General features: G+C 41.0%; 1 protein-coding gene across 1 annotated transcript; it reads right to left on the bottom strand.

Annotated features, from left to right (window-relative positions):
• Positions 1-1615: 1615 nt before the first annotated feature.
• Positions 1616-21657, bottom strand: LOC139739199 (S-phase kinase-associated protein 2-like). The gene is made up of 9 exons (XM_071649814.1): positions 21478-21657; positions 20248-20392; positions 19479-19590; positions 17912-18100; positions 13024-13032; positions 4825-5085; positions 4131-4258; positions 3116-3278; positions 1616-1986 (listed from the first exon to the last, which is right to left on the bottom strand). Exons 1-9 carry the CDS (start codon positions 21655-21657, stop codon positions 1797-1799), a joined length of 1377 nt encoding a protein of 458 aa, XP_071505915.1. The 3' UTR covers positions 1616-1796.
• Between the last annotated feature and the right edge of the window lie 476 nt (positions 21658-22133).

Below are 22133 nucleotides of genomic sequence, written 5' to 3'. Positions count from 1 at the left end.
AAAAGGAGAGAGAAAGGAGGGGGGGGGGGGAAAGCAGCATGCCATAATTACCATGTATGGAAAGTGAAATTTAACTTAACCTGCAATAATTCCCAATCTGCCTAACAGTCAGTTATTGTGATCACTTCTAAAGTACTCTTCACGCCTGTCATATTTCAGAAAATGTAATATTCAGCAGTCAGTAGAACAAACCTGCATCGTAAGGAGGTTTTCTGACACAGAATGCTAATTGCCAATCTTCTGTCGAGTCTTTGTAGACTGGTCCAGATGTTTTGCTTTGTTTTTCTCCATGAAAACACTGTGATGTGGGCAGGCTACATATAGTTGTATCTTTTTTTTTTCAAAAAATTGGACCAGATTTCTTATTAAAGGAGATACTAATACTTACAAGAAAAATGAAGTTCATGACTAAAAATCATCTAAAACAGGCACTTTTTGTACATCCGTTGCATAAGGCACAGAGAAAATAATAACTTTAAAATATCCATGATAAAACAGTATTGCAAATCATTTCATAAGTACACTTGTAGACACCATGATTGTAAGCAAGTATAACACTAAATGCAAAGGGAAGATGAGCCTGATTTGACTTTAAAAAGTAGTAGTAAATGTTAAAACGGTCGTTCTTTGCCAACAGAAAAGTCTAAATCTCCAAGATCTATCGACAAAAATTCAAAGCATGAATGACACGAGACATGTACATCAATGACATAAAACATGATAAAGATCATCTGAATCATGCTTGCTTCCACTTAACTTGCATCATTCAAATCTTTCTTTCATGTCATATTCTATTTTGAATATACGATGTACAAGCACTTTTATGTAATTGCTCTATCTTCTTCTTTTTTTTTTCCCAGAAAAGGACAACACAAACCAACATTTCCATTTCAAGCTATTTTTGGAGCAGCAATATGTTTCATTTTTTTATCATATATGCAATAATTATAATGATCACAACTTATCAAAAAAAAAAAGATACAAATTTAGCTCAACATAGTACAATCCATTCAGTGTTATGCAACTGAAAACCTCTGCTAAAAAAATAAAAAATAAAATGCAATCTGAAGACACTGTAGGCTGACTCGATCAAGACACCTTTGGAGCAGTAAATAATTCTCCCATTCTAAACCATTCTGTTCATACCATCAAACACAGCTAGGTATTTTACCACAGAAGTTGATCAGAACACAAGGCTACTTTTGGCGGGAAACACGTGTAGCGCTATCATCGCCACAAAAGTTTTTAATAATCATCGCAAAGGACAGAAATAAATTGATACGACATCCATACAAATGTGTTGCTGCAAGATCTGACTGCATGAAATGTTGGATGAGTGATTACCAAAACAAAACAAAACAAAACAAAGAAAGAAAGGAGAGAGAGCAGAAAAAAAAAATCCTTCCTCGAGATTCAGTCCTTGCAGTGCCTGGCTGTAGCTGCTTATGTCTGAGTGCTGTGTCCACGTTTACAGGCACACAGTAGAAATTCAGTGTGCATGTTTTCTCACAATCAGTGCACAATCACTGTCTATGCCAACTACTCTAGGCAGATAGCATGGCATGAACAACTGATTCCAATGTGTGAATTGCTCCATCCAACATCTCATCTTTACTTGATTGCCTGTCGAGAAATTATTTTCTGGAGTCATCGACTTGTACCCATCTTACGTCCACATTTATATCTGACGCCCAACGATAAAACGGACTCTGGCAAAGCTGAAGACGTGATGGACTCGTTGAAGAGTTGGACATGGCAAAGGATCAATTGTATGCAAGTTTCTGAGTGGGGGTGCATCAGACCAGGCATTCGACTCCCCAGATGTGTCGCGGCTGCTTGCTGGAAAAGGTCGGTCTCCCAATGCTGGAGTAGGGGTAGGAGTTGATCACAATCTTGGGCAGCTGGACCTTCAGGCGCTCCAGCTGAGGCGGTTGCAGCAGACCGAACACGTCGAGCGCCTTCATTGTTTTGATCTCTGTCACTGACCTGTTCAAAAGTGGGGTATACAGCAAGAGGGAAATTAACTTTCATGAATTACACTCTTTTGATCTCATTGTATATTATCTAAAGGTACCATTAATAGGAAATTTCACCAACTAAAAATCAGATAAGTTTTAATTCAACCGAAGATTTAGCAATTACATCCCCTGCAAATAACTGAAGACTGCATGGCATTACTGTTCGTTTGTTCATTCAAGCATTCCCTGGTTCATTTGTTCGTTCATTCAATTGTCTATTTCTCAATTTTAATAGCTTCTTTCTCTTTGATTTCTTTTTCACACTCATGATATCAGTGAAAGATCCGTTTGAGGTAACCAGGGTGCACAGTAGGACTTACGTTCTCTTTACCCGTTGAGGACGAGTCCCGAGTATACTCGGGCAAGGGTCTATGGGAAATGCGTGTTGTAGCAAAATCTGTCCATCCTCAATGGGTTAAAAATGTTTCACACTTTTTTTATCTCAAAATACATTTAAAACAACTCATTATCATGGCATATCGCATCAGCCGGACAAGTTTCTTGGTAGAGCCTTTCAATATATTGCAAGCAAAGTCCAAATTGTGGAAAAGAAAGTTTTAGCCCTTCTGAGAACTAAGTTTTACCGTTAAAAAAAATGAGTGTGATGTCCAATCACTGATTACCCCCCTCCCTCCAAAAAAAAAGAATGTCAATTACTGTATATGCCAAAAATTTTGTGAGGTTTTTATTTTTGCGAATTTCGCGAGTCAGGTGTTATTCGCGAAATTAAAGACACAAGAAAATATTGACTCTGATCCTGATATGAATGTGAAGTACAGGTATACATTTCTCCATTCGGTACAGTACTCCACGATCGCGAATTTAACCACTCGTGAGATCGTCGGAAGTCCTGATTTTCGAAAAATTAGACTCCTTATTAAATCTCTGTAAAACGAGGAATCTTCGCGTGCATTTTAATTTTGGGAATTTCGCGAGAGCTAAGATTCGCAAATTAAAATGCACACGAAAGTTCTTGTCTACACTATATGCATTGAATGCCAGTGTCAGTTCGCGAAAACGTCATGCCGCAAAAAGGCCTTCCGCGAATATATCATGTTTTACAGTAATATATGGCGTATACATAGTATGCGACTCACACAAATGCGTAGTGGGGTATGTCGTAGCAGCGGCTGAGTGACAGGTGTCGAAGTTCGGCCAAGCTCTCGGTGATGGCTGCCAGGGCGTGGTTGGTCAACACGGTGGAGTCACTCAGGTCCAGCTCCACCAAAGATTTGCACCGCGACACCAGAACAGTGACGTCTTTGTCAAAACAGCCCAAAGGAGAATGTGGTAGAAAGATGGAAAGAGATGGTCCGGTGAGCATTATTGGTCATTTCTTTAAATTGTCTTCTTCCAATCTTTCTCTTTTACCTCAGATGAATGTACAGTGTACATGGATTGTACATGAACACATGATACATATGGAGACATATATTTATATAATATATACATCTATTATATTCAATTCTAACCATTCCAGTCCCATGACATTTGCTCTTGTTAAAATTGATCCCATGAAATATCTGCATGCTAAGCCAAACAAATTCTACCCACAAACATAATCCTGGCCCTAATCCAAATCCTCACATTAACTAAACCTAAAAATTAACCCAAACACCGGAATTCATGTCTCTGTCAGATCCAGTTGTAAGTAAAGTTGAATGTGTGTAGACAAATTCTTTGTATTTCATATGGACCTAAACCATGCACAAAACGACTGATATATGTTCCAATACACTTGATCAAAAGAGGCCATTTCTATTATAAGATTGAACAAAAAAGATATGGGCTATGGGCGTACTAAGTGAACATTTCTCAAAACTGTCAAAGAAGAATCACACTAGTAATCTCGTCACATACCCGAAGCACATGAAGTCTGAAGGCAAGTTAATTGAACATGTGATTCTTTCAAAGGTTTGCTTGTTCAAAAGACCAGCAACACTTGGCACTTTAAACAGTAGGCCATTCTGAGCAAATATTCATGCAGTCAAGTCTAAACAGCATCTGTCATGATAAATCTCAGAAACTTCCACCTAGGTTGCCGTGTGGGCCCATGTCACATAAAAAAAAAACACAAAACAAAACATAACAAAACAAAAACAAACTAGATACCTTCGTCTTTTAGTTTCTCCCGATAGCCGCTGAGGTTGAGTTGCTGAAGGCATGGAGACAGGACTGGAATGACCTGGGCGAGAGCGGACCGGGACAGGTTGACCCATGACATGTTCAGGCAGGTCAGTCTATGAAAATCAAAGGTTACAACGGGCAAGATTATTTTCCAAAGTCAGTTCTGACTCCAACTGAAGAGGAAGGGTCTCCTTGTTACATAGTGATGGCGCTTCTTTACAGAAATATTTCAACATCATGTTCATGCTGGCTTTGTTAAGTAAATCTAACCAACAATGTTTGATTCCTGCTTCGGAATTGCAACAGCCTCAATACCTTCAAGTCTGAACTGAAGACTTATCTTTTCCAGCAACTTTGTGAATAATGTGTGACACATTGTGGGAGCGGGGCGCCTTTGAATGTTTCTACAAATTACATGTAATTGCGCTATATAAATGCTGTTTCATCATCATCATCATCATCATCATCATCATCATCATCATCATCATCATCATCATCATCATCATCATCATCATCCTTTCTGTCCCAGGGCCATATACAGGACAGTGTGTAAAGTACCACTGAGGATTTTTGTGCTCCAAGTACACAAAGGATTGGAAGATCTTACCAAATCAAACCTACGCACATTTACATCTTCACTAAATGTCATGTTCTGACATGAAAGCGAAAGGAAACTCACTGCTGCGCATTGGTGAGGAGAGCGACCAGTCCGCTGTGGCAGGCCAGTCGACACATGGCAAGATTGAGGACCTGGATGGAGCCGCACGCGGCAGCCAAGGAATGAAGGGCACCCTCGTTGAGACTGCAGCTCTCCAGGCTTAGCCTCTGGAGGGCGTGGCACCTCTCAAGGATGGACTGGATGCTGGTGGGGTCGTCAGTGATGCAGGCTGACAGGTCCAGTGACGCCAGGGAGAGATGGGTGGATGCGGGGAGAGGAGTTCTACATTGGGAAGAAAGTTAGAACATTTAATCTTTCATCTTCTACCGGTATTCGGGCATACAAATGTACATCCAAAAAACATCAGCAATGGATGAATAATAATTGTAGGAAATTGTACAGGGGAAACTCGGTATAACGAACACTGCTATAACGAGATATCGGTTATTACGAGGAAATGTTCCCGGTCCCAAATTTCCTTCCACACAAGTCTATGTAAAATGCTACTCTTATAGCGAGATCGGCTTTAACGAAATAACTGCTATAACGAGATAAATTTTGTGACTTCCAAACAAAGAAAAACATAGCCAATCAAACCTGTTATAGCGAGGTAAAGCAAAATGTCTTCGGGTAAGCTTTACTTCGCCTGTGCTATCATCTTCCGAGATTGTAAAGCTCGATGCGCCAAAAACTGCCTTGTACACACACATTTTCTTCAGTGCACTCTAGCTAGCACCGCATGTTGTTCGTGTATGTGTGTGTGTGCGCGCACACTGATACATGCAGAAAATGTGGTGGGACGGCCATATGTAAACATGACATCATCATGACGTTTAGCAGGTGTGAGGCAATCTGATGCTGTGATTGGCTTTCTACGTAGGGAATTCCCCATCTTCACACACAAGCAGTCATAATGTACATATAGAATGTGTCACATACACACACTGCATTGTGCAGACCATATTCAAGCTTTCCACACACAACACACACCCATACTATAACCACATACCAATCCACAGACGATCTTGACACAATCGCAAGCTATATGAATTTACAAATTCAAACATCTACAATTATTATCAGAAACACATTCTTGATATTGCATTTCATTGGCGACAAACATCTTCTTACCCATAAAGGTGAGTAATTCCCTCACACACATTATCAAGTTATCAGTATTGATGAAAGATGATGGGTAGTCCCACATGTGCAAATTAATGTCTTTATGTTATATGCTTCCTTTTATGCCTACTGATGTAACGAGATATCGGCTATAACGAGGAAAACGACTTGGTCCCGACCATCTCGTTATATCAAGTTTCCACTGTATAATCACCTCTGCACAAGAAAATTTGAACACATTTCATCATCACTTACAAAATATATCCAGAAACATTGGCAAACGATGAATTATTGTAACAAGAATAATAATCCCTGGTATAAAAGTAAGTTTTATATCTTTATTTGCAAAGGTCCAAAAGATACCATGGAACAATTGATGGATGTAGAGAGAGGATCTTCTCAACAGAGAAAGTGAAAGTTTTATACTTCTATCTAATGTAGGAGAGTGGAAATTTGCACTCTCCTTATGAGATGTGTATCCACAGTGTAAACAAAGGAGGCTGTGCCAGAGCAAGCCAGAGTGTCAAAGATAAGGATCTGGAGGACAACGGTAGGCACTGTATGCCAGAAAGAGTGACAGGGAGCAGCTGGTCAGCTGGTCAGTAGGCCTCATCACTCTATATCCTTCCACTGAGGAGGAAATATAGTACCATGCCACATCGTAAATATTCAGATAATTATTTTGTTATTGTCACTAAGAGTATGTTGCGATTGCATATCGTGTAAAAGGCAATTGATTGGGTACAAAATTTGGTTATATGACTACTTGACTAGTAGTTGGTGGATTGATATTGCATACCTAATGAGGTGAGGTGGCAAGGAAAACTAGCCCTCTGCTAGGAAAAGTGCTTGACCAGCACTCCTCCTGAGATGCACTGGTGGTTTTTGGATGTGTTGGATTGCTGGATGTGCTAGCTGAAAAGAGTCATCGAAAGAGCTGGGTTTTTGACAGACTTGTGAGGTATGTTTTATCAATTTACGTATCAGTAATGTAGGACATACTTTTGTATAATCCACTATGTGATTTAAGGTCAGATCAACAAAGGAATATGACTTTTAATGACCATTATAAGTTTGGCTTTGTTTTGCAGAAGTTGGTGGTATGAGTAGCATCACAGTATATGTCCAGTGTAATATAGAGCCAACATTGTGGACAGCTGCACTGATTAGGTATACATGTGCTGTACACACACGCCATAAGAATGAAGAGTGTGTATCACAAACTTTTAGTTTTGTGACTGATTAATGAAGGGAAACTTTTATGTGTTATTCATTCGTGTCGAATAATGTTATATTGTATAAGATCATGTAATATGCATGCTCCTTTTCTCAAGACAGTGTGAGGTACACTGTAGAAATGGTTTGAGAACAGGCATAGTAGGAAGAGTCAAGTTACATGAACAAAATCCCTCAACGAGCAGTGGAGCATAAGTACAATAATGAAGTTTTGTCTTGGAAGTGTGGTACTGTGCCCTGCGTAAAGTTTGGGTTAGTCTACTTTTCAGACTCAGTTGCAGGTTAACATACTTATAGACAAAGGTTATTTTATATGCGGATAAAAGTTATAGTGCTGTAATACTCAGATTAACACTAGAGGTGATGTTACATGTGTTAATTAGGAATGTGATTAGTATAACATTTGGAGGTATTGATTAAGTATTATCATTAATTTTAATCAGGGTTCCGTTTCGTGGGAGAACCAAAGTCAAAGTCTGGTGTCTGAGTCACTAGAGGGTGACACAGATTACAGCTCTTCGAAGAGTGAAGGTATGTTTGTTTATAAGAATTTTGTGTATTGCATAACAGCACAGTAATGGCTTATTAGTAAGTGAATATTATGGTAATATTTACTATATACCTGTATGATTATGGTAGTTGGTCAGTGTTGAAGAGGTATTAGTTACATGACTAATTATTCATTTTGTGGAATATAAATGTACACTGTACTCCTTTGAGTTTCCACATAATACACTTTATGCTGATCACTGAAATGTAAAAGCACATTGTGTCACGCATGAGATTTGTGTATCTGGTAACACATGAAAAGTGTTCAAGCATTTAACAGTATGTTTGAGATATAATATGCTATCCTTCTCTGTGAATCGTAGCATGCCAGAGACAGTCAACATCTGTCTTGAGTTATCACATGCAGTTACATATGAGCATTATGGTTGTGTTCACATACATACAATTGCATGTTGTGGATTTATAACTTATACAGATAATTTTGTGAACGAATTATGACAGGAATAGGAGCTTAGGTGACAGTGATATTATACACTGTATGGTGTCATTGGGTTTAATCACTGTTATTATTGTTTATGATTCAAAGTTGTTTAGTACAATTCGGTACACTTAGGGTTTATTATATTGCACACACAATAGATTCAGCTGGTGAGCGAGTCTACTGGTCTTGCAGTTGGCGTCCAAGGCTGGTGAGAGCAAAACCTCAGTTGGGTGAGTTAAGAGTCAGGATGGCCGAGTTTATGATATACATGTATTTTCATTTTTATATCATCCATCCTCATCAAGCAATTGGTATGTTGGTATGTGCCAAAGTGTTTATAGTGCCATCAGTGAACAAATGTATATGTCAAGTATTTGTATAGTGTTATCCTATTTTTTTTCGGTAGTTATCAAATGATACCAGTTGTTGTTTAGTGTTTATGAGGTAAGATTGCACACTGAAGTTAGTATTGTCTTGTGTATCATGTACATGTGTTTGAATATGAAAATGAGGGATCGAGTTACAAACAGATAAATAATTGGTTTGATTAGAGTTTATCGATGAGATGCATTGTTATGATTGAAAATAACAATCCTTTTTTTTTGGACGATTCCTTTTATATCCATTTGGTGATTAATGGATTTTGAGATGTAATAATGACTCTATATGGTTAAATACATAATTGAAGTCATGTTTATACTTAGCAGGCGAATGATATAGCAAAAGGTGATATGAATTCCCGTCGGTGATATGTGTTTAATGACGTTTATTCAAATGAAGTGAATCAAATCATGACCATGTACTGATTATGATTTTTCTTGTTTTCTGCTTTATGCAGAGGTTTTTTTTTTGGTTTTATCTTCTACATGCGAGCACCAATGCTGCCAGCCCAATAAAAGAACTCATCCCCTCAATCAACGAGTCTTCGTCGTTTTCTTCTATTGTCCTGACCTTGTGAACTCTGACCACGACAAAGTGGTGTCAGGAGTGGGATTGGTCCACTGGCTGATTGGAGTCTACCGGCAGATTGGCTATCGACGGAGCATCGAGGACGACGTGAGAAGAAGAGAAGAAAAAAAAGCCTTCAGCTGTGGTACATGTAAAGAGGTGTACTGAGTAAGAATTACATACTGTACTGTATTTCAAATTGTAACAGTAGCATTTCTTTTCCCCCTTGTAAACCAGCAGGCCCTTGTGTTAACCGTCAAGATGCCTGGAGACGAAGAGGTTACAAGTGGTGGGGCGCAGGCCTCAAGCATTAACGAAATGGTGATGGCCTTGACAGGAGCCTTCCGAAGCCTGTCAACATCGCGAGCGATGCCAGCAGTCAAGTTATCAAAATTCCGCGGCGCGCCTCTGAAGAGTGACGACCCGACGATTCGAGAGTGGCTCGACGAATTCGACGAGTACTGTAATTATTACAAGTTGGAAGATAGTGAGAAAGCACGAGTACTAGTGACACACCTGGTCGGCCCGGCGAAGGAGGAGGTACTGTGTCGCGACGCTGCATTCCGAAAAGATGTGTCAAAGCTCCAACAAGCGCTCCAGTCAAGATTTGGTCGGCTAGAATCTGTGCAGTCGCTTAGTTCCGAGCTCCACAGTCGGTTGCAACAAGAAGGGGAATCGCTCGCGGATTACAGCGGATATCTCCTCCGTTTGTACGATCGAATGGAAGCCATTTCATCTGGGGAAGAAAAAAAGGCCTTAAAACTACTGAGAGATGGTACTCTAAAGGAGAGGTTCGTGAAAGGTGTGAAGGACCGGACGATCCAGCGCGAGTTGAGGCGCATCGTGATGTCTGGTAAGGATCAAACGTTCGCGGAAATGAGAGAATCCGTTCTTGACAGCTTCCAGGATGATGATCCAACAATGCCGCGTCCTAAAGTTCGGGAGTTTGAAGTAGGCACCGCTCGAGTTGGTATTAAGGACGACTCTTCATCAGTGAGGGAGATGAAGGAAGAGTTATCAGAACTGAAGGAAACGCTGAAGGCAGTGGTCACCACCATGCAGACCATACAGCAAGGGTCGGCACCTTCAGTTCTACTACCACCTCGCCAGAAGAAAGACACCACCTGTTATAATTGTGGGAGGAAGGGACACGTGAAAAAGGATTGCCGTTCTCCCATGATGTGTTATGGTTGCCGTAAGCCCGGGCACCAGCGTCGGGATTGCCCCGAAGCGGCACAGGAGAGTCAACAGCCTGCACAGCGTAGCCAGCAGCAAACTTCCCAAACTCAGCAGACAATGCCACCAAGGCGGCAAGATGCACCCCCAAGCCAGCCCGAACCACCTGCAGCAGCTGGTACCCAGGCTGGTGTGCGGACACTGCAGCAGAGTAATAAGAAAGACGACATACCCTCATTGTTGGTTGCAAGAAGTCCTACCGCTGACGTGGACATAGCCGGTGTAAAAGCAGGATGTATTCTCGATACTGGGGCGGAGGCCAGCCTCATCCCAGCCTCATTCTACAACGAACACCTAAGGAAGAGGGTAGGGCCTCTAGACGGACGTGGCAGTGGTGTGAAAGTAGTAGGGGTGACGGGAAACATCGTACCGATTATGGGGTATATGCGTGTCCCAATAACTGTGCGAGGAAAAAGTGCTGAAGTAGGATTCCTCATTGTGGAGGATGGAGTCTACACAAACCGGAGGGATGACTACCCGATCATACTAGGATGCAATGCGCTACGTGTAATTCTGCAGGAAGGAGACATTCCCACTACGGATGGATGGGGTCTCATCAAAGAAACTCTCCAAATACCAAAAAGGGAGGTGACCAAGTCTGTCGCAACTTCTATGCTCACCACGACAGAGGATGAGGTAATGCCACCTCTGACTGTGAGAAGGTTACAGTGCAACATAGAGAAAGGTACGCTGCTGGAAGGAGCTGATGTAGTAGTCGATACGACATGGAAATCGCAGTCAAACGAAACTGGCAATGATGTGCTAGTGGGACCCCTAAAGCAGCTGTCAGATGTAGGAAGAGAGGCATTAGACATCTATGATGGGTGCATTCAGGTTGATCATCAAACGGTACACGTGACTGTTGCAAACCGGAGCAGTGATGTAATGAAGCTTGAGAAAGGAACACCTGTGGCATCAGCTGTTAGGGTGGAGCTAACAGAAGAGGTTGTGTTACTCGAAAGAGATGGCTTTGTCGAGGTAAACATCGCTGATGTTGCTGTTGAAGCTGGCGGAGAACCGACAACTCGAGTTGAAGAGGACTTACAGCCAATATTGACGGAAGATAAGGCTGGAGAGTATGTTACTGCATGTGGAGTGAAACTGCAGCTACCATCTGGAGTAACACTGGATCATCTAGACAGGGAACAGGCTGACAAGATAGCAAAGTTGTTGTCTGAAAATGCAGGAGCATTTGTGGAGAGTGACATGAGTCTGGGGTGTTGCACTGCTATTCCTCATCGGATTCAGCTCCGCGATGAGTCCCCCATACGGTTGCCTTATCGACGCATTGCACCGAATTGTGTCCCAGAGATGAAAGCTCTCCTGCAAGAGATGTTAGAGAAGGGGATTATCAGGAAGTCTAGCAGCCCATTTGCTAGCCCAGTTGTCCCTGTCCGCAAGAAGGACGGATCCCTTCGAGTCTGTATCGATTACAGGCAACTCAACAGTCGAACAGTCAGAGACTCCTTCCCACTCCCTCGGATAGAGGAGACACTTGAGGCACTAGGCGGAGCGAGGTTCTTCAGCTCATTGGATCTGGCTAACGGGTATTTCCAAGTGGCCATGGACGAGAGTTCCATTGAGCGGACTGCTTTCAGAGTACCCTGGGGTCTCTTTGAATTTCTACGGATGCCCCAAGGGCTAGTCAATAGCCCTAGTACATTCCAACGTCTGATGGAACTAGTACTGGGTGACTTGAATCTGACCCATGTTGTCATTTACCTAGATGATATCCTAGTGTTTTCTGCAACACTTGAAGAACATGTGGCCCGGTTGCAGATGGTGTTCACACGACTGATGGAATACAACTTGAAGTTGAAGGGTAGAAAATGCAAATTTCTGCAGGAAGAAGTGCATCACCTTGGACATGTGGTTACAGCAGCAGGTATATCCGTCGACCCGACCAAGATTGAGACGATTAGGACATGGCCCCGCCCCACAAATGTTGGAGAACTACGTTCTTTTCTGGGACTCGCGTCTTATTATAGACGATTCGTGGCGAGATTTGCGGCAATAGCGGCCCCACTACATACCCTGGTTGGGAAGTGTCAACCTATGTCCAAGAAATCGAAGAGCAGGCACAGAGCAATGGGTGTGCAAACATTTGAGTGGACAGAGGAGGCTCAGTGTGCGTTTGATGGGTTGAAGCACGCACTTACAACGACGCCAGTGTTGGGTTACCCCAGGTTTGAAAAGCCTTTTGTGGTGGAGGTGGATGCTTCGTTGAGAGGATTGGGAGCGTGTCTGTTACAAGAAGGTGACGATGGCAAGCTGCACCCACTATCATATGCAAGCAGGGGGTTAAGACATGCCGAGAGACACTACCCGGATTACTCAAGCTTCAAGTTAGAGCTCCTCGGGTTGAAATGGGCCATCGCAGATAAGTTCAGGGAGTATCTAATAGGAAGCAAGACTGAAGTGCGCACAGATCACAATCCACTGGCACATTTGGATACTGCGAAGCTAGGGGCTACAGAGCAAAGATGGGTCGCTCAGTTAGCACCATTTGAACTGGAAATAAAGTATCAAGCAGGTAAACTAAATCGGTGTGCTGATGCACTTAGCCGCCGTCCTCGTGACAAAGAAACAGATGAAGATGAGTGCATAAACGTGATGCTAAATTGTTCTGCCATGCCAGTAGAAGTTCTCTCCGAAGCTGAGAATAGACGACCATCTCGACAGGCGACAGACGACGACTGTAAATCCAGTATCTTCCCATCATTCAGCCCTTCACAACTGTCTGAGCTGCAGCAAGGTGATGAAGCATTAGGACGAGTATGGAACTACTGGAGGGAGAAAAAGAAGCCAACCGAGCCAATGCCAGATGAACTACCATCTGTGAAGAGCTACTTACGAGAATGGGACCACATCACTGAAAAGGATGGAGTCTTGTATCGACGTGTGTCTTTCAAACAAGAGTTTGTAGAGCAATTACTTGTCCCAACCAAGATGAGGAAGGTCATACTAGAGTCCGCACATGACAGATGGGGACATCAAGGCGTGACAAGAACTCTTGCATTGTTGCAGAAGAGATGTTTCTGGCCTGGATTGAATGCAGATGTACGGCAGCATATCAAGACGTGCTTTAACTGTACAATGGCCAAAGCACCGACTCCCGCAGTCAGAAGCCCTATGCGCCACTTACTAGCATTCAGGCCAAATGAAGTTCTAGCAATAGACTTTTTGAAGATGGACCGAGGTCGAGGAGGATATGAAGACATTCTCGTAATGACTGACGTCTACACGAAGTACTCGCAGGCGATTCCGTGTCGAGATCAGAGTGCCCACACGGTTGCAAAAGTCTTACGCGATGTTTGGTTTGTCCATTACGGGATCCCTCTTCGCATCCATTCTGATCAGGGCAGAGACTTCGAGGGACACTTGATCAAAGAAGTATGTGTTCTGTATGGTATCAGAAAATCGCGTACCACGCCCTATCACCCCGAGGGCAACGGGCAAACGGAGCGATTTAATAGAACACTTTGCGGAATGTTGCGTTCTTTGGAGCCTAATGAAAGGAAGAGATGGCCGGAGATGATGTCTCATTTGGTGTTTATCTACAATTCAACACCACATCGATCGACTGGATTTTCACCCTACAGACTCATGTATGGGAGGGAACCATGCATCCCTCTTGACCACCTGTTATCTCGAGCACAGCAGGAATGGGATCATGACTTTGTCGAAGAACAAGCCAATGCCCTAACTAAGATGAATGCCCTGGCAGAGGACAGCTTGAAAAAGCGAGCTCTCGATGACAAACGCAGACACGACATAGGTTACCAGCATCCTACTCTGAGGGTTGGACACCGAGTCTTGTTGAGACAGACAGCATTTTCGAACAGGCACAAACTTGCTGATAAGTTTTTCCGTGATGCGCACATCGTGATAAAGGTGAACCCGGAAGGAGATGTCTGTACCATTCGTCCGATTCACGGAGGAGCAGTGAAAACTGTGCATAGAAGACTGCTGATGTTAGATCCAAGAGTGGATGAGCATCATATTGTAACGCCTTCCAACCTTCAGGGTGGTGCTGATAATGATGACAGTGTTAACGAGAACCAATGCTCAGATACTGACCATGACGACGACGATGATGAAGAGGGTGAGCACCCTTATGTCAGATTTCCGCTATTGGATGAGCAAGTTGCAAGACATAATGATGATGATAGGGGCACGGTCCTTCGTCGATCCCAACGGACAACGAAAGGATTACATACTAATCCCCACAGAATGCCAAAGTTTGCTATCGATTATCAATAGATTTTGCACAGGTATCAAAGTAATTTTGTTTGTGTTACGGAAGTGTACTATTAACAAACGATTAGTTAGACGACACAGTGTAAATCGTTGCGATATTCGTTTAACAGAGAATATGTATAAATGTATATAAATGTTTATTATGCATGATTGAGGTCTATCATGGAATTGTCAGGATGGATTGTAGGAGAGTGGAAATTTGCACTCTCCTTATGAGATGTGTATCCACAGTGTAAACAAAGGAGGCTGTGCCAGAGCAAGCCAGAGTGTCAAAGATAAGGATCTGGAGGACAACGGTAGGCACTGTATGCCAGAAAGAGTGACAGGGAGCAGCTGGTCAGCTGGTCAGTAGGCCTCATCACTCTATATCCTTCCACTGAGGAGGAAATATAGTACCATGCCACATCGTAAATATTCAGATAATTATTTTGTTATTGTCACTAAGAGTATGTTGCGATTGCATATCGTGTAAAAGGCAATTGATTGGGTACAAAATTTGGTTATATGACTACTTGACTAGTAGTTGGTGGATTGATATTGCATACCTAATGAGGTGAGGTGGCAAGGAAAACTAGCCCTCTGCTAGGAAAAGTGCTTGACCAGCACTCCTCCTGAGATGCACTGGTGGTTTTTGGATGTGTTGGATTGCTGGATGTGCTAGCTGAAAAGAGTCATCGAAAGAGCTGGGTTTTTGACAGACTTGTGAGGTATGTTTTATCAATTTACGTATCAGTAATGTAGGACATACTTTTGTATAATCCACTATGTGATTTAAGGTCAGATCAACAAAGGAATATGACTTTTAATGACCATTATAAGTTTGGCTTTGTTTTGCAGAAGTTGGTGGTATGAGTAGCATCACAGTATATGTCCAGTGTAATATAGAGCCAACATTGTGGACAGCTGCACTGATTAGGTATACATGTGCTGTACACACACGCCATAAGAATGAAGAGTGTGTATCACAAACTTTTAGTTTTGTGACTGATTAATGAAGGGAAACTTTTATGTGTTATTCATTCGTGTCGAATAATGTTATATTGTATAAGATCATGTAATAAGCATGCTCCTTTTCTCAAGACAGTGTGAGGTACACTGTAGAAATGGTTTGAGAACAGGCATAGTAGGAAGAGTCAAGTTACATGAACAAAATCCCTCAACGAGCAGTGGAGCATAAGTACAATAATGAAGTTTTGTCTTGGAAGTGTGGTACTGTGCCCTGCGTAAAGTTTGGGTTAGTCTACTTTTCAGACTCAGTTGCAGGTTAACATACTTATAGACAAAGGTTATTTTATATGCGGATAAAAGTTATAGTGCTGTAATACTCAGATTAACACTAGAGGTGATGTTACATGTGTTAATTAGGAATGTGATTAGTATAACATTTGGAGGTATTGATTAAGTATTATCATTAATTTTAATCAGGGTTCCGTTTCGTGGGAGAACCAAAGTCAAAGTCTGGTGTCTGAGTCACTAGAGGGTGACACAGATTACAGCTCTTCGAAGAGTGAAGGTATGTTTGTTTATAAGAATTTTGTGTATTGCATAACAGCACAGTAATGGCTTATTAGTAAGTGAATATTATGGTAATATTTACTATATACCTGTATGATTATGGTAGTTGGTCAGTGTTGAAGAGGTATTAGTTACATGACTAATTATTCATTTTGTGGAATATAAATGTACACTGTACTCCTTTGAGTTTCCACATAATACACTTTATGCTGATCACTGAAATGTAAAAGCACATTGTGTCACGCATGAGATTTGTGTATCTGGTAACACATGAAAAGTGTTCAAGCATTTAACAGTATGTTTGAGATATAATATGCTATCCTTCTCTGTGAATCGTAGCATGCCAGAGACAGTCAACATCTGTCTTGAGTTATCACATGCAGTTACATATGAGCATTATGGTTGTGTTCACATACATACAATTGCATGTTTTGGATTTATAACTTATACAGATAATTTTGTGAACGAATTATGACAGGAATAGGAGCTTAGGTGACAGTGATATTATACACTGTATGGTGTCATTGGGTTTAATCACTGTTATTATTGTTTATGATTCAAAGTTGTTTAGTACAATTCGGTACACTTAGGGTTTATTATATTGCACACACAATAGATTCAGCTGGTGAGCGAGTCTACTGGTCTTGCAGTTGGCGTCCAAGGCTGGTGAGAGCAAAACCTCAGTTGGGTGAGTTAAGAGTCAGGATGGCCGAGTTTATGATATACATGTATTTTCATTTTTATATCATCCATCCTCATCAAGCAATTGGTATGTTGGTATGTGCCAAAGTGTTTATAGTGCCATCAGTGAACAAATGTATATGTCAAGTATTTGTATAGTGTTATCCTATTTTTTTTCGGTAGTTATCAAATGATACCAGTTGTTGTTTAGTGTTTATGAGGTAAGATTGCACACTGAAGTTAGTATTGTCTTGTGTATCATGTACATGTGTTTGAATATGAAAATGAGGGATCGAGTTACAAACAGATAAATAATTGGTTTGATTAGAGTTTATCGATGAGATGCATTGTTATGATTGAAAATAACAATCCTTTTTTTTTGGACGATTCCTTTTATATCCATTTGGTGATTAATGGATTTTGAGATGTAATAATGACTCTATATGGTTAAATACATAATTGAAGTCATGTTTATACTTAGCAGGCGAATGATATAGCAAAAGGTGATATGAATTCCCGTCGGTGATATGTGTTTAATGACGTTTATTCAAATGAAGTGAATCAAATCATGACCATGTACTGATTATGATTTTTCTTGTTTTCTGCTTTATGCAGAGGTTTTTTTTTTTGGTTTTATCTTCTACATGCGAGCACCAATGCTGCCAGCCCAATAAAAGAACTCATCCCCTCAATCAACGAGTCTTCGTCGTTTTCTTCTATTGTCCTGACCTTGTGAAATCTGACTACGACACTAAACTTACATATATGCTTTAATAGGTCCAGAGATACTTGAAAAAGATGGGCAAATGGAGGGAGATCATATCTTCACAATGGAATATCAAAGAGGTTTTACTACTACTTTCCCTGCTACATTATGTGTTTAAACATACATGTCAGTTGCATCTATTAGTACTCTTTGGCCTTCAAATTAATTAATGTGAAAGAATGCACAGGCATAGTTTGTTTCTCTTGTTCATTTCTCTTACCCGGCCTCTCTTCTCTCTCTCTGTCTACTGTTGATAGTCTACTGATCCACCTTATCAGCAAGACAGCTGAAAGTGACAGTAGTCCTCACTGAATTTTGTCTCCCACTTCAGCATAAAAACTTTGGGACTTTACCTTGAAATCTCCAAGGAATCATCTTCCTCCATTGCACTTTCCTGGTCGTCTGTGTTGAACACGGGCCCGGCGATGGTACTCCGCGAAACCTTGGCCGCGGTCACACCCCTCCGCAGGATCATCCCCAGAATGTGTGGCGGAAAGTTGCGCGATGAAAGGTCAACCCTCCTCCACAGCTCCTCATCATATCTGTGTTAAAATCAATGAGATAATCTGCTGAAATCTGGTTTCAGTGACACACATAGCAGAGAAGAAAATAAATAAAAGTGTGTTTACAAAATAAACCATGAAAAACAAGCAAGATCATGGGAGCAAAAGAAAATTCCTAATATATTATATTATCACCAGCAGAAGTTGTTATCAATGTATGTAAAGATGTAATTTCTCCAGATGTCCCTGTTCCATGTGTGTATACATACACATATACACAATGGATAGATGCATACAGGTAGGTAGGTTGGAAGATAGACAGATAGACAGACAGATAGATAGATAGATAGATAGATAGATAGATAGATTGATAGATAGAAAGAAAGATAGATAGATACATTGTAGAGAAAGATAACAAGCTAAACAACACATTGATAATGATTTATATGTTAAAGGACAAGTCCACCTTCATACACATAAGGATTGAGAGAATGCAGCAATATCAGTAGAACACATCAGTGAAAGCTTGAGGAAAATTGGACAATCTGTTCAAAAGTTACGAATATTTTAAGTATCTGCGCAGTCACTGCTGGAAGAGAAGACTACTACAGTGTATGATGTCACATGCGTACAACTCTTTAACGAAAATAAAAAGAGAATTTCACAAAACTTTACTTTTTGAATAAAGTGCACATTTCTTCGATTTGCTACTGATGTATGTTAAGGGTAATATTATTCCCCCTGCCTTCTGAAAGAGAGAAGTCGAGTGTTCTTTTGTTGTGCGAGAAAAATGGAAATATGTTGAATTTTCTTTATTTTCTTTATATCGTTGTACTCATGTGACATCACAAGCTATAGTATTCTTCTCATCCAGCCGTGACTGAGCAGAAACTTCAAAAATTCATAACGTTTTAACGGATTGTCTGATTTTGCTCAAACTCTCACTGATGTGTTCTACTAATATTGCTGCATTCACTCAACCCACATGTCTATGAAGGTGAACTTGTCCTTTAAAGTATTGACCACTTCCTATGTGAGTTAAAGTCTGACAAGTGTCCCCTGCATTATTAAAATGAAAACGAGGAAGTGGTGGTTTTATGTCTTCCTTTCCCCACTGGCAAGTTTTGGTACACAGGCAAGGCATAAATTTAAATTCATTTGCAAGAAGGCATTGAACTTTCTTGCTGCTTGTATGGTCAGCAATTATAACTTACACTCTTTCTTGAAATGACAGTGTTAAAATGACCATTCTAATTACACCTGATTTGATGATGCATAAACATCTCATAAACATTTCATCCTCTCATTTTTGGGGAAGTGAAACTGCATCTTGGGGAAAACTCAACCAAACATAAGAAGGAATTCTTCTGCGGGCAGACGTCGTTCCAACTACAGCCCACATTTCTGGATCACTTACGCCAGCTGTCGCCACCTCCTGCTAACCTTAGCGCAGTGTGTGAGCGTCTTGATCTGAAGCCACCGGAATATTGCGAGGATGACTTCATCAGAGAGACATGAGAAAGAATCTGAAAATCAGATATGGAAAATCAGATATATTGAATCAAGTGAACAGCAGGCAGCAGGGTTCTTTATGCTGTTCTAAAAGCTATCACGGATGCACCAGTCCAAGTGCAACATAAGCGCTAGCCCAACTGCCCGGGGGCAAGTGAAAATCAATGTCCGGCAAGTGATTTGGAACACTAAGACAAAAAATGTTTCCCAGAATTGGGCAAGCCAAAGCTTCATAAGTCACATTTTGTCACTCTTCCCCCCCCCCTACAAACCTACAAAGTCAACCAGAGGCTTAAAGACTGTTTGCATAGTGATGGAACACACTTTCATTTCATTTCAGCCACTTTCCAACTTGCATAAGGAAGCCCCAATGCAATGCAACACCGACACTCAATCAAATCATGTTTGTTACTCAAATGTGTTACGTGTGTCAATTAACATGTGTTGTTTATTCAAATGATTGGGTGTCCTGAAGCCCTTGACTGAAATGAGTTTCTACATCATTTTCTTATATTTTTGAACTTTTTTTTTTTTTTTTTTTTGGGGGGGGGGGGGGGGTGAAGTAAAATTCAAGTCCGGGCAAGCGTTCTGCAGCAATTTGAGAAGGGACTTTCAGTTGTACCATAATTATGATACCTCAGTATAATAAGTTTCCGAAAGAGAGAACAGTAAAATACCTGGTTGCTTGCTGCTTTCTAGGATGCGACGCTTGCAACTGCAGTCTGTCCCATTGTGGATGTGGTTTTGTGTAGATGTCTTCAGACTAGCAGGACTAGGTGTGGTGTGACGTACAGCATTTTTGCCTTGACCAGCAGTTCCCTGAAAGTACAGAAAGTCTGTATAAGAGGCATGTTCCAGAGGAAAATGTATAGTAATACATGTATACAAGTTGTACACATCAAATCTAGTCATTCTAATTTCCTTTTTTACCAATCAATCTCGGGTAATAACAATGGCATGTTACAAGTTTATGGGAAAATTTTATATATTGATATAAAAGATTTTTTTGGTTTTTTTTAACCATCTTCAGATCCAGTTTGACGGAAAAATATACGTAAATGAATATGGAAATACACACTCATGTATAGAATTTAACTGTAGTGTTACGGCAACAACTCTTTATTTACACATTCTGAATCGCACTTCTCTTTGAAAAACACCATGATCTTTCCACTACAGTAAAACCTATAAGCATTGTAAAGCCATATCAAAACTATCTGCTACCACATCATATCATGGGTACTAGTTTTACTACTTTTTGACAGAGATACATTTCTCTCACTAACATTATTCAAAGTATATTCTCTTCTAACACCCACAGTCCAGTCAATCATTACAAGCAAGATAATACAATTGTACATGAGATGGTGTACTGTACTTCAAAAGGAAAAAGAAGAACAGCATATTAATCTCCCCCTACCCATAATTACAAAACTAAAACACACACACACAAAAAAAGAAATAAAAAAAACAAACAAGGGAAACTACATTGTGTGTGTTTGGTCTTTTTCACACGAGGCATGCAAAAATAAAATTTAGTTGTCTATACATTGCTGCACACTGGCACTGGTCTGATGGTCCAGGACCAGCACAAATTACTGTGGTCTGTGTTGGACCAGTAACTTTTTTTTTTAGGAATGGACCAGTTCTCATGGAAAAACTGGGTATACCTACTGGTCCGACAGTCAGGTTGGACAAGTAGAAAAAAAGGGGGGTTAGTGTGCAGCTCTGGTTTATATCTATATATTAAACAGTTTTTGCTGTTGGGCAGCTAAGGGAAGCATCCCTATTGCTACTTCCTCATCCCCCCCCCCCAAAAAAAAAAAAAAAAAAATAATAATAATAATGCTACAATTTAAGAAGAAAAAAAAATAGAGCAAGAGATCTTGCCACACCCATTATACCTTTGCTCCACTAGCAGTCTTTCCTTTCAGTTTTGGGAGGCCTTGCTTTGCACCTGCCTTGTCTTCCATGACGGACAATTCCTCCACCCCAAGGTCTTTGTAGATCTCGTCAGTGAGGTTGGGATCAAAGTCCCAGATTACCGACGGACCCTGTCCTCCGTCACTCATCACCGCAGCCATGATTGTGACTCCACTCCAGGGATGCCAACAGCTTCACATTCTGAGAAATGGGTGTCCAAACAAAAAGGTAGGAAGTTTTGAGTGAAGGCATAAAACTGATTAAAAGAAATTGGGTCATACATCTACTTGTACTTTACAGGGTTTTCTGCACCGCACACACATATCCCCGTCATCGCGATCGCGGTCATGCATGCATGCTTTATGTACGTCGCGGTATTTTACACAAGTGTCACCGAGTGTCGCGCTTCGCACGGCGTCTGTGGTCGGGCTACACAAGTACAACCATTACAAGGATCTACAGTAACAATCACTAGTTTTCTTGATGCAGGAGTGCTTATTTAATCAATTACTGAAGAATTCGGCATTATCGCGAAATAGTCCACCACCTAGCCTAAGCTAGCTCCTCTCCATTCACCGCCATTCATTTCATTTCATAGCCGGCCGGCCGGCGGCGGGGACCTAATTCTTTCAACCTC

The sequence above is a fragment of the Diadema antillarum genome, unplaced genomic scaffold, assembly GCF_040938485.1.
Source record: "Diadema antillarum isolate AM-2024a unplaced genomic scaffold, OU_Dant_1.0 seq00000788_RagTag, whole genome shotgun sequence".
In the NCBI taxonomy this organism is placed as follows: Eukaryota; Metazoa; Echinodermata; class Echinoidea; order Diadematoida; family Diadematidae; genus Diadema; species Diadema antillarum.
Note: the sequence above shows the minus strand (reverse complement) of the source record. Positions and strands in the feature narration are given on the sequence as shown.

What these genes read in the sequence shown, in the direction of transcription:
- LOC139739199 (XM_071649814.1), bottom strand. Translation starts at nt 21,657, where the DNA reads ATGGCTGCGGTGATGAGTGACGGAGGACAGGGTCCGTCGGTAATCTGG. An exon ending in AGACTGCTAGTGGAGCAAAG is followed by an intron (nt 20,393 to 21,477) that starts GTATAATGGGTG and finishes CTGTACTTTCAG; the next exon opens with GGAACTGCTGGTCAAGGCAA. An exon ending in ATACCCCACTACGCATTTGT is followed by an intron (nt 1,987 to 3,115) that starts GTGAGTCGCATA and finishes ACTTTTGAACAG; the next exon opens with GTCAGTGACAGAGATCAAAA.